The sequence below is a fragment of the Neofelis nebulosa genome, chromosome 9 (assembly GCF_028018385.1).
Source record: "Neofelis nebulosa isolate mNeoNeb1 chromosome 9, mNeoNeb1.pri, whole genome shotgun sequence".
Lineage (NCBI taxonomy): Eukaryota > Metazoa > Chordata > Mammalia > Carnivora > Felidae > Neofelis > Neofelis nebulosa.
The window spans coordinates 65,774,024-65,787,093 of NC_080790.1; the positions used below are offsets into that span (position 1 = coordinate 65,774,024).

Genomic DNA, 13,070 nt, shown 5'->3' on the forward strand with positions numbered 1-13,070 from the left:
GACTATCTAGTATGTCATTTAAAGTTGGGTCTAAAGCTCAGTGTAGGAAGCTTTATTCCAGAGTCTTATTAGTGGTTTCTCAGAAGTATGTGTGTTCTCTGAGGATGTGTATAATGTGTGTTTTTCAGTTTATGTCTTAGTCATATATGTATATTACATCTTCCCCCACTAATGTATGTTAACTCTACAGTATTTCCCCTTAGTATTTTCCCTCCCGATGACTGCTTTAACAATAGTTGAATTTAATTTTAATCTATATGAATTTAACAAGTGAAAGGTTTTATAACACTGATTTTTAAATATTCCTAAATACCATTCTAAATTTTTAACTACATTATAATGGAGAATGGTGTGAATGGAGGAACCTGAATATTAAAATACAAAGGCATGTTTTTAAATATGCTCATAATGAGGGATTTAAGATAATCATCTGGATTACCATCATTAACACCATCATTTAGGAACATTATGATACTTAGCAACTGACTATTAGAAATCTACTCAATTTAGGAAAAAAATTTTGAAGGAAAAAACACTGAGATTAAATAATTTATTACCATTGCTAAGATGAACACATACGTGATACTCGATTTTATGCAGGACTTTAAAAAAATAGTTTTAATACAGTATCAAAATTTACACAAGTATTTTGTCAAAAGACCAGTGTTCCTTGTATTAGCTTCTGCAGTCTCTACTGCAGGCACAAGAACTTGTTTTAAATGTCTTCAGAGCGTAGGAATACAACAATTTAAGGATGAAAGCTTTTCTACGAGAGAAGGTGTAAATATAGCAAGCAATTTTCTTTTACAGAGTAATAATATAACATTTCAAAAGAAAGGTAAGCTTAACTGGTAATCCAATTTCAATAATTAGAGAGATAATTCTATAGTAAATTAATTCTATAGTAAATTAATTCATAAATATTTTCTGAAAACAGAGGGCTGTTTTTTCATCATAGTAACATCTAAAAAAGTATAACGAAATACCTTCACATTCCTTGACCAATGACAATTAATATACTATAATGAGTCCATTATAAAAACAACAGCAATGATGAATATCTGCTATGAATCCAATCTGAGTAATTGAGAAGAACTCTAAAAACTGGGAATTGTTGCATTCCTACTTTTATAATCTTAAACTACAATAAAAACTTAGCATTCTGTCACAGGCCTCTTGCACATTCATACAAGAAACTATCATTGCATTTGAAAAACACAAAATGCCTATCATAGCATTTCCAATACACACAGTCTAATATTATATATATATATATATACCAAAAATAAGAAACTAAGCAAAGCTAGCACACCTCTTTTTCAAACCTCAAGCAATCTGAACAAGAGCTTTTAGCCTCAATAATGAAAGACATGCGTCAGTTTCATAAAACGTTAGCTGCTTTAGGCAAAGAAAGCTTTTTCATAAATGCAGTGCAATATTTTAAAGTTTACATAAAGTTTATTAAATATAACAGCAGATCTAGAAACTAAATTGTAGAAATTGACATCTCACAGCTGGAAACACTTAGAAAAATTATGTTTGCTTGTTCTTTAATTGGAATTAATATTAACATCAATGGCTACATTGAATGAATATGGAAGTAGATATGCCCCCAAGATGTGTCTTCATGAATATAGCAAGATTAAAAGAAAAGCTATATTTATCTTGATCACTTGAAATAAGTGGTACTGTCTGATAAGCACTCTACAAAAAAATCTTGCTACCCTTCTGGCTGGTAGAGAATTTATGGGGTAGTTTTAGCACCTCAAAAGTCAAAACAGAATCCCAGAAATCTAATCTTGCCTTACATCCAAATTAATTATGCATCAGGAACTCATAATTTTTTGACTATAATACAAGAAATAGGTGCCCAACTCTCACATTTGGAAAGCTGGAAGCCACCTCTTCCTCAACATACCATGGTAGAAAACTCCCACCATTCTGTGCAATGAGTCAACTCTATGAAAACCACTGAGGCCCTACTGGACTCTTCTAATCTTAGATCTTAGGAGTCAAAAACATTTTAACTCTAATGAAAATATTGGTACCAAAATGGTGATTTTCAAAGCTGTTTTAAATTAACTCGAGATGGGCTACTGTGGACATGGAAACCAGAGACATGACATACAGCATACTGAAGGTGTTGGAAAATATGTGCAATGTACAATCACTCCATGTTATTCAAAGAGTCCAGGTGTGCAGAAACCCACTTTTTTCTTCTTTTATCTCTCTCTGGCAGTGGTGACCTCCTGTTTGAAAGAGTGCCTTTCACATTGGTCCTTTGTACTGGTTTCCAGACAAATGTTGCCTAATTCCAGGACAGGAACCGGCAGCATCTCCAAGTTTCCTCCATACAACCTTAAAAAAGGTAAAAATAAAAAAAAATAATAAAAATAAACATCTTAATTGCCTTTTCCACAAAGAGATTTGTGGTTTTTAAAGGGGGATCTATGAGAGGGGCAAAGAGGAATGTGAAGACAAGAGACAAAATAACCCCATGAATGAGCTCAAACATGATGAAATGTGATGGAAGTTTCTAAATCACAAGAGTTACTCAGTAGAGGGAACTGCAATGCTTTGTAATAATCAGGGCCAAAATTAAAGAATGATGTGCCAACTGACATGAGTGGTCCTCAACTTAGGCTGTACACGATGCACTTGAAGAACCTTAAACAGTAACTCCAATTCTCAGATTGACTGCATGGTAAAGGGGAGGCATGTTCATCTGTATTTTTTCTTAAGGCTTCCAATATAATTCTGTATAGCCAGAATTAAGAACATCTGAACAAAATCATCTTGGTTCTTCTATACATCTTGAACACAAGGGATACCAAAATGTTTAATCCACTAAGGAAAATGGAGTTTTTGTTCTTGAGTTATTACTAAGCCCTGAGCTGGTAGGACTTAGGGCCACTAGTAAATTGCCATGGCTTTCCCTGCAGAGCAGGGGCCTCAGTAATAAATCTTAGCTACCAAACTGTACTACCTCTCAGATTATCAAAGCAGAGAGCAACCAAATGCAGGAAAAAGAGAAGAATAAAATCAAGAATCCCCCAAATAGATATAGTACATAAAAAATGGGGCCATTTTAGAGGGAAAGTAGCAAAAGGTAAGGTTACAAAAAATGTAAAGCCACTGAATTCATCAGTGATACAACAATATGCTAATGTGAACTGGAAAATGCACATACACCCCTTCCCCCACCCCACGTGGAAAACAGTAACCCTTCTTGTGTTTCACAATAATGATTAATTTCGGATTGATTCATTCCCTAAAAATTTACATTGCTCTTAACATGAACACAAAACTGTTGGTTCATTAATTATTGATAGATTTTTTTTTGTTTTTGAATTTTTAAAAAATAGATCCTCTAGGGAAACCTAATACTAGTCATGGTAATATGTAAGAATATAGGATTCTGTCTACCTTCATTTCTAAGCCAAGGAAACCATTAGTCTCTCTTTTGATGGACACCACTAGGCAGTAGAAATAACCTGTTCTATTTGAAAAGAGTTGTACTGATGGTCTTTAAATATTAGAAAAGGAATGCTCTAGCAACAGATGGCTCAAGCTGTCCACAAGGAAGGTAGGAATGTCCCATTTCTTAATAAATAAACTGAAAAAATGCAAACACTGAATCAAGGGGCCCGAGGATGCTCTGGACCTTGCTTTCTAGCCCTTACATGATATCTTCACCTGCCCCGAATGTTTTGAATGTCTCATTGAGAAGCAGAGGATAGACTCAAAGACCTGAACAAAGCATAGCTAAAAAGCATTAGAGGGTTACAACTCCAAAGTGCAAGCCCTCCTCAAGTACTCAAACGTAGAATACCATGGGCCTTAACCCTGAAATTGCTATGTAGTGAAAGAGTCAGAGAAGGCAAAACTCTGAAATGAGCCAATGGTACTAAGGTGGACACAGAGTAGTGACTTATTATTGACTAAAAGAACAGAATAGGAAAAAAAACCAGAAAAGGTGGGTGTCTGAGGTAACCAGTCAACTTGTTCAGCTCTTCTCAGGGAATTTACAAAAGCCAAACAGACCTAAGATAAATATGCTGCACTGTAAGAAATAGTAAATGTATTTTTGTGGCACAGTTTGGGAAGAGAATAAAAGCACTTCTTACTAACCACTAATTACTAATCAACACGATGATGCTAACAGTCACTTCATTGTACACGGGTTGACAACTGATCTCCAGAAGGAACACCAGAAACTGAGACCAAACTTATCCTAAATTCTACCTGAGTCTTATAACTGATCTCACATTATAAGAAAACTTTACATTTCTACTAAATTGTTACAAAAGCACATAGTTTCTGGAATAGGTTTTATAACTTGAGCTAGTTTCTAAGAAATTATCTATGAAAATACCTCACAATTCGTATTTCTTGTTGCTCTCTAGTATGCACGGAGTTCAATGTTCATATAATTTATAATGATGACACAAACATTTTAAATCAACACTTTTTTCTCTTGGCTTTTAAATAGCTTCCAAATATGAGACTGCTAATTATCAGATTTGGCCTCACTTGTATTTTTTTCTTCAAATTTTGAGACTCAGACAAAAGTAGATAAGTAAAAGGAACTTTTAGGAAGGCAAGCTTTTGGCTTCCTGAAAATATCTCCTGCATGGAAAAACACCACTACCACTGCATATGATCTTTTGAAGCATTTTTGAAACATTTTTGGAAATCTAGGTAAACAAAGATCAACACGAGCTAATCAAGACCCATTCCATTAGTATGTCTCTTGTGTGACTAAGAAATGAATTTTCTAGTTCAGAAGTCTTGTATCTAAAATGAAAAGGCAAGAAAATAATCAATCCTAGCATGTGTTTTTACAGAAATTCAGGCATTATGCAAAAAGGAGAGGGTCCCCTCTGGAAGATGCTTTGCTTCTAGAAGTCCCCAGATTCACCACACTTGGGAAAGGGGTGATTGCTAGGACTCAAGAGGAGATTGGGGTATCGTCCTGACTTCCTTAGAGAAAAAATTGATTGAGCAATTTTATTTCAGAAATTCAGTCTCTTCTAATATAAAAGGCAAGTGTGGAGATGGTACCCAGGGCTTCCTATATCCAAATTCCCCAGGGGCTGGGGTGAAACCTAGACATCTGGATTACAGAGGACACCCATGTACTACTTGGGAGAATCACTGTGGGATGATCTTCTCTGTGGTCTCTTCTGGCTCTACAATTCGTCATGTCTGAACTTTAGTTCTCATTCCATAATCAACAGATGAGAAGCAACAGGCATGTTTAAGGTATGTAGCTTAAATTTTTGAATGTATCTGAAGGAAATATTCAAACATAAAACTTAAGAATAGGCTGAACAGCTACAGAAGGTGAAGAGTGGTGGGAAATTATGACTTCCAGAACTAATGACCTTTTGAAAATAGACAAAAATAGATATGCAGAAAAGAAAAAAAGCAGCAGACTAAAACTGTGGCCCCACCACATATAAAATGCCCACAGGACTTGAAACATTTACTGGATTCCAAGAACATCTCAACGAGGTAGATACATGAGAATATTTGGTTCTAATAGCTTAAAGGTAATTCTAGGCAATTTTGATATCCTAATGGACAAAGAATAGGAGGATAAAAGTACAACATAGAGCCTATTAAAATCAGTGCTTAATCTATGATTTTTATTTGAACAAATGGCTTCCTCTATAATATTTAGCTTTTTAACAACTTCACCAATTATATTCTTGATTAAATGATATATCCATGCATATTACTCAAAATTTAGCCAGGGATTAATAATAAATACAAATCACATTCTTGATTAGATATGCATCATGAAAATAGCATGTCAATTCTTTTACTGTGTTTCTCTAATTTCATAGATATCTATGTGTATCTCTTAAGTTCATATTTATTTCTTTTATAAATTTCTGAGCTTTCATCAACACTGAAAGGTAAAGCTACTACTTTGCAAAACAGGCAGTGCACATATCATATGAAGAACCAAGCAAATGTTACCTAGTAAGATGATTTTTCCCCCAAGTATAGCTGTAAATAAGTCTGAAGAAGGCTGTGTTTTATCACAGGCTTTTAAACTGATTTTTTGGTACCTCTTAAAAGTATGAAACAGAAACCCATTTATCAAAACTAGCAACACAATATCTTCAACAGTAAATTATGTAAAAATGTTCCTGGATCATTCTGGAATACAGAATTGGCTGATTATTGGTTACCTGAATATTTTATGACTGTGTTAATAAAGCTGCAAAAAATATGTTAAAGATCCAAACAAGGGGAATTGGTTTTAATATAAAAATATCAAGGCATTTGGCCAGCATTATAAAAAGTAGGTATTCATAAAATAACTAAGCTGCAATGGGGCTTTCAACACAGAATACATAATAAAGCACATTAAACTTACATTGCACATTTCTCTGACTATAGCTTTTTCTGTCTCACTAAGGTCATTTTCATACTCTTTACCCTGTTGACGATCTATAGTTTCCTGAACATCCAAGACCTGGATATGTTGAAAAAGAAAAGCAAATTTCACATGGAAAAAAACTTGTTAGTTTAGTTTATGAATTAAACCATAAAGGAGGTCCACTTTGCAAAACCTTTTGGTTTTCCCCGTCTCTGCATATCAGAGTGGATTAGTACATGGCACAATCTTTTAAAATGATTGTTATGAAACCTACTAGGAATCAATTCTACTTGATTTTCAAATGGTCTTTAAAAGCAATCTATTGTATCACTAATAGTCAATTGAATTCACTAAAATCTAAAATAATTAGATGCATTAATTAATTTGGTCATTAAGATAACTTGCCTGTGTCAACCATTTGCAGAAAGTCAGTAATTCTTGCTCCATTGTAAAGATGAGCAATACAATTAATTTTATGCCAAATAATCCAAATGATATGTAGACATGGCCTATAGAAAAGACTAAAAGAGATTGTAGTCAAAACCCAGGAATATGTACGTAAGAACTCGAGGTAACATTAGCACTACTAACTTCACAGTTCTTGCCTGGACATGTTCCCAGGGACTAGAAAAGGACTACGGAGATGGTTCTTAGATAATATCAAAGAGAAAAACTGGCTCCTTGTGAAAATATTTGAGCAACACTTTCAGCATTTTTCATTAGAGCAAAGTGTTGGGATGAGATGCTTTTAAGCAATCTTAGAGGCATGAGATTCCACTTCTCTAAGTTATCTCTAAATGGATTCAAAATAATATTTCTTGAAATATGCCTGTAGAATTTTCATGCCATACTTTCTATAGGTCAAAGGGGAGAAAACTTTGGTTTTGAGTGTTGTCTGTTATTTTTTTTCTGTATCAGCTGGTAAGCCAAAGCACTAATGTAGCAAAAAGACAACCCAAAACAAAAAAAAAAAAAACACAGAAAAAAAATGCTTTTCTAAAAGCTCTTCTATGAATCCCACTGGACTGCGACATTGCTAACCTCCTTGGTTCTGTGGTCATCACGGTCAATGCTGATGGCCACACCTAAAGGTATTACCTGAGAATTGGCACTAATGAACAGTTGAGCCAAAATAAATGATTTAAACATGAAGTGGACCCTTCATGTCAAGTTCATACATACAGAGTCTATATGGATTATTTACTAGTATTCAATCCTGAAATAATCTAACTCACAAACTACTCCCTTATTAACTCAAAATGTCTAGCCATTATTACTATGTAGGTACTTTAAAAGAGGATATCACGGTAGTAAATGAAAGCCTCATCCTGGTACTCAACTTAGAGTCAGTTCACATTCTTTATATACTTACAGGAAATCACTGCCTATGCTCAGTGAATATTCATAGAAAACTTAATTCCTGGAACAAGCTCATTTGCCTACAAATTCAATGTCTAATGCACCTAAGACAAGTGTACTTCAAATCAGTTAATTTCTACTAAATGAAGTGAAGCTCCAATTAATAGTTAGGATGAATTTTAAAGCAAGATAAATGTGGTGTTATTACAAGTGGGCTAATTTCTTACAGTGATTTACAGCACTTTCCTCCCAAACCATGACCACAGAGTTTATCAAAGCCTAGAGATTTTTTTTTTTTTTGGAGATGTATCAGAAGATGAGAAACTGAACCATTGTTCTAATTAATCCTTTTACAACAGAAAAATTTTATGACCTAAATCAGCTCTAGATCTGTGGGCTTTTAAAAACAAAACATATTGAATGGCTCCATTTCTTCTTTTGCACTGCGATATCCCTAAGATGCATTTCCCACAGGCATTATTTCCCCTAGGCACATATTTCTGTTTCACGACACAGTTAACTCACGGAAGCCAACATACTCTGTATTCAAGAGCCTCCACTTATCCAAGAAAGATGCTTCAGTTGCTTGGTGTTACCCATCTGCCAACTGAGGGCACTTAACGTATTCTGATTATAACATAATATCTTTCTTTCTTGAGATAAAATTTTATATGAAAATTAGAAAATGAATTCAGAGAAAATTGAAGAGCTCCTCCTTGCCCTTCCCTTCCTTTTAGGCCATAGGAACACAGCTGCATTGACAAATTTGGGAAAGATTGCAAGGCTATCCTCTATGCTGATCTGATTCAAATTACACTTGCCATTTAATAAGGCATCAGGCCAAAACAGTTTTCAGTTTGAAAAGTAGAGCAATGTGTTGCTTTTGGAGTATGTGCAGACACAAACACTACAGGATTGAAGCCACTCTCATTTTTTATTTCTAAGATGCTTTTCAGATAGCTAGCGTCTGGTTCATGCTCAAGTAACAGCATGTTTAGCATGCTGTTCATGCTGAACAGCATCCAAATGCTGTTGCAGAGAGCAAGATGTTGGTCAGGTGATAAATCAGCAGCCACCAGATGCAGGGCGGAGCCCCTCATTCGGGTAGGCCTTCCCTGGTAAATTCCTCTTGGTTGTTCACTTGGTGAGTTATTCCAACCAAGACAGAAAATGCCAAGTGCATTGCACTGGCCACCAGCACAGTGCTGCTACCTTCACTCAGGAGCAATCAGTATATGCTTGGGAGGAGCAACTCATTTCATTAAAGTTATAGCAAAATATAATGAGGGGGCTCAATCTTCTGCTAAAATCACATCAAATAAATATTTTAAATTTCTCCTCTACTTGCTTTCTGCATGCCAGAGAAAGTGTGGCCCATTCCAAAAGAGTGAATCTTCAGGTTATTATTGATAAATCATTCCAAAACCAAAACACTTTTTAGTACAGTTGTGAAATTCTTGTGGCAAGAGCAGGACTGAAGCATGCTACCTACTGTATGGCTCAGAAAGGTTTCACCAAGGCTACCTGTTAGGAATTACAGATAATCTGAAGGACAGGATTTCATACCTTGGAAATGATAAAACTTGAAGGGACTGCCTCAATTTTTAAGGTAATGTTTATTGCCTACATCAGTTTCTCCTCTTAGATAATATTTATATTGTTATTAATTTTACTTATGGCACTTATTTATTGGAAAGCTCATTATTGGTAAAGAAAATAAATGATAAATTTCAGCTAAATCTTTTTTGAAATTATCACAGAATCTGAAGTAAAAGATAAAAGTAGCTTTATGAAGAAGACCACCTGTTTTCTAATACTCTACGGAAGAGCATTAACTCAACTTTGAACATCTAACTTCTATTTAATGGAGGATAGAGTAGGTTTTTTATTTCAACGTCTTCTTTCAAGTTGCACAATGTACCTCAATTGCATAAAGAAAAATATGATAACCTTCCTTATTTTGCCTATTAACTTCCTATATTTGAAGACATGCATACTATCAACACCGCACATAAAATACCCAGAACAATATTTTACACAAATGGATATACATGCACATCAGACTTCAACTTCGATGCAGATTGATATGAATCACATTACTCAAGACAAAATGATAAAACTAGAGATTCAACCATAAAGTACTCAAACCCATTGTCAATTTAAAAACAAGTACACTTCAAAAATTAAAAGAGTTACACCATAAGGGGGTCAAAAAATAAAGTATCTATGGTTAAAACAAGACTGTGAGGACTACCAGACTAAAGCAAACAAGCCACAACACAACTGAAGTTCTGGATAAACGGTTGTACACAGTTGGTTACCTTAAGAGAATGTACCACAGGTTCAGGCTGCTGAGAAGGTGTGGTATGTCCACTGAAGCTAGCTGGAGAGGTGGGTGGACTGTTACTCCCATCAGCCCCTGATGACAACCTAAAAGAACCCTTAGTAGAAAATCAACAACTTTGTTATTAAAACAAAAGTCGTTTAGAACTGCATAGATGTCATTCAGTATTCAATTTCATTGCCAAATGAAAATTAGCTAGTTTGTTCATTTTTTTCTAGCCTGTCCTAAGATGTTATCAACCTGTTAACTAGAATACACTCGCTGCTTGACCAGCAAGAACACTTAACCAAGAGCCATCATGATGCATGTCCAGATGTCATTTCCGATTTGCCAAAGAGAGCAATGCCCCCTAAGGAATGCTCATTAAGAATATTTCAGGAATGATTCTTGAAACTTAAAGATGCTCAAGAGTAGGGAATTTTGTGAGTTACTCAGCAGCTGAGTTAAACATGCTCACTCAGCAAGACAAATGCTATATTCCATATGTCTCCGAAAATTCGGACACATCACATTCTGGCATTGGAGAAATGGTGTGTCTTATAAAACCCTTCTTTGAAGTAAAGACCTACAGTGGAGCATTTTTCAAAGAGATTCATCCAAATTCAACATTTTCTTTAAGGAAAAAAATATTTTTGGTTTTTTAAAAAATGAAAAACAAAACAGGTCACAAATTAGATATTTTTACTTTAGTGACTCTTTGACTTAATTGCTGAAAAACCAGAACTTAGGCCCTATTAATTTGGCCTGTGAGGGTTGCAGTCACCCATACAGTAACTGGGAAAAAGTAAAACTTCAGTTACTTCCCCTCCTAGAAAAAGGCAGCCAAATGGAAAGTCTCCAAACCTGTTTTTAGGGTGATCATTACACCCAAAGGGCCTGAGAGATTTTAATTTCTGTCCATCAACAAATCTTATTTTTTCATGCCTAATAGATTAATAACTGCTCCATTTCATTCAATCCTAGGACTCTAATACCCTGAGAAGGAGACACTGAAGTTACATGTGTGGATTCATAAACGCAGGAAACAACTGCGATGAGACGTTTATTTTCCAGCACCCACAGAAGTGTTTCTGTGTTGTGCACTTTAGTGATGGGAGGGAGAATCTGAGAGCAGCAACAGTGAGAAATATGGGTTTTATGCAAACCATACCATTTGTAGAGAATCTGACAATCCCCTTCAATTTTTACAAAAATTATAATCTATGCAATTTGGAGTACCTTCCCCCTTCCCTGGTCACTTCCTTTCTTCCCGTGTTCTTGAAGGCTATCCTTGCCACCTCATAAGCCAACTGAAGCCATGTTCTTTTCCTTGCTCAAAGAGTTATACAATCAAAGCAGGTTCTGCCCCCCCCCCCCCTCACTAATCAACAGGGAGAGGAAGCTGTGGGATATGACGTTTAGGAGACTTCCCCAGTCTGTCCTCCATTGCTACTAATGATTACATTAATAGCAGGTGATGACACAGGTAAGCCAATTATAATAGCCCTAACCCCCTCTGGGGATAAAGTGTATAGGTTTTCCTGTATTTGTAATTCAGATCAAATCAGACATAAGAGTACCTGAAACAAACAATAGAAGGGAACTTAGTAGAAACTTAAAGATGGTTAAGGGGCATACCATTCCCCCCACAACTTGACCACCAAATTGTGGTCATCCTCATCCTCTGCAGAGATGAAAGTTTTCCAAAATGAAGGAGTTATAAAGGAAACTATTCTCCGAATAGCTCTGGCCCTCTACTATTCTCTTTCCCCACTGCTACCACCGTTACGAACGGTTTTGAAAAGTCTTCTGAGGTTATGCAGAGTTCACTTCGAACTTCTCATTTAGGACCCACTACTGCAGTACAGTTTTCCCTCTGACTGGTAATCTAACTGGGCAGCCTATAATACTCCCCCTCTGGGCTTCCCTCCTTCCAGTTCTTCCTTTCAAACCTCGTGCTGCCCAGCCCTTCTGTTTCAAATGTTAGCTTCCCAGACCTGCAAAATGGCAGACATATAATCCTAGCATGCTTTTACTTGGGCAAGGGGCCTCTATCTTTCAGGGCTTTTGGTTTTAGAGAATTTCTAAGATCAATGAGAAGTAGCTTCCCTAAACCAAATCCTCTGGGCAATTTAGCACTGTTTAAACTTAAAGCGAGTCCTGATCTACCTATAAACACTCTTTAATTTCAATAATAATAATAATAGCTAAAATAGGAACTGCACAGTGGGGAAAACTCATTCACGAATTAAAGTTGTCCTTCAAATGTGCTTAGTAAGCCAAGGACTAGTAATTACAAGAAAGTTCAAGGTTCATATTTTATGTGGTTTTTGTAAAGTTGCAAAGGTAAGCAAGTGCCTGGTAAAGTTGTCCACCAACAGGTGCTCAATAGTTTTCTGGATTATAACACAACAAGCACTTCCTTCTATCCTGTCTCATTTAGTTACCATAAAATAAAAGGTTATATATCTATGTGCTTAGTAGAATCAGACCAATATTTGGAGAGTTACCTAGGTTCAATCCATACATACTCTCAGTTGACTAGTACATTTTCACAGAAATGTTTTTTACAATGTGCCGAGTGAAATACTAGTAAAACAAATGATTTTAAACAGTCTCTTCAAATTTATTACAATAACATTAAGTCTGTTTATTTAAATTGTAACCTGACTGGCTCAGGAGATAGGGAACTTAAAAAGAAGAAAATCTTAATGAAATTGGAAACATGGCTCAGGGTCACTGGTTTTCAAACCACACATGATCACACAGTGCATGCACCACCTCTTGGGTGGGCAATTGATTTTCAAAGGCAAGGAATAATTTTCTGGGCTGGTCTACAGACAGTTCCTTTTCATGGCCCCGGATCTTTTAAACTCCTTTTTATGAAAGGTGCAGGGTACCTTTGATCTTCTCCAATGCTTGGGGTTACTCAACTTTCAACCCCAACCATGTTCGGTGGGGGTGGGCGGGGGAGGGACGGACACTGACAGTAAC

At 35.8% G+C, this 13,070-nt stretch overlaps 1 protein-coding gene across 8 annotated transcripts in view; it reads right to left on the reverse strand.

The window, feature by feature from the left end:
* Positions 1 to 536: 536 nt before the first annotated feature.
* The window catches only part of CCDC85A (coiled-coil domain containing 85A), a 261,517-nt gene continuing 248,983 nt past the window's right edge, over positions 537 to 13,070 (reverse strand). For 2 of the 8 annotated variants that reach the window (XM_058684040.1, XM_058684038.1), the window contains 3 exons: positions 10,075 to 10,194; positions 6,392 to 6,490; positions 537 to 2,358 (listed from right to left, as the gene is read on the reverse strand). In XM_058684040.1, coding sequence (XP_058540023.1) covers positions 2,269 to 2,358; positions 6,392 to 6,490; positions 10,075 to 10,194 — 309 coding nt within the window. In that variant the 3' untranslated portion in view covers positions 537 to 2,268. Of the gene's footprint in view, positions 2,359 to 6,391; positions 6,491 to 10,074; positions 10,195 to 13,070 lie in introns of those variants that run through there. The other 6 variants (XM_058684041.1, XM_058684039.1, XM_058684044.1 and 3 more) reach the window with 4 other exon arrangements.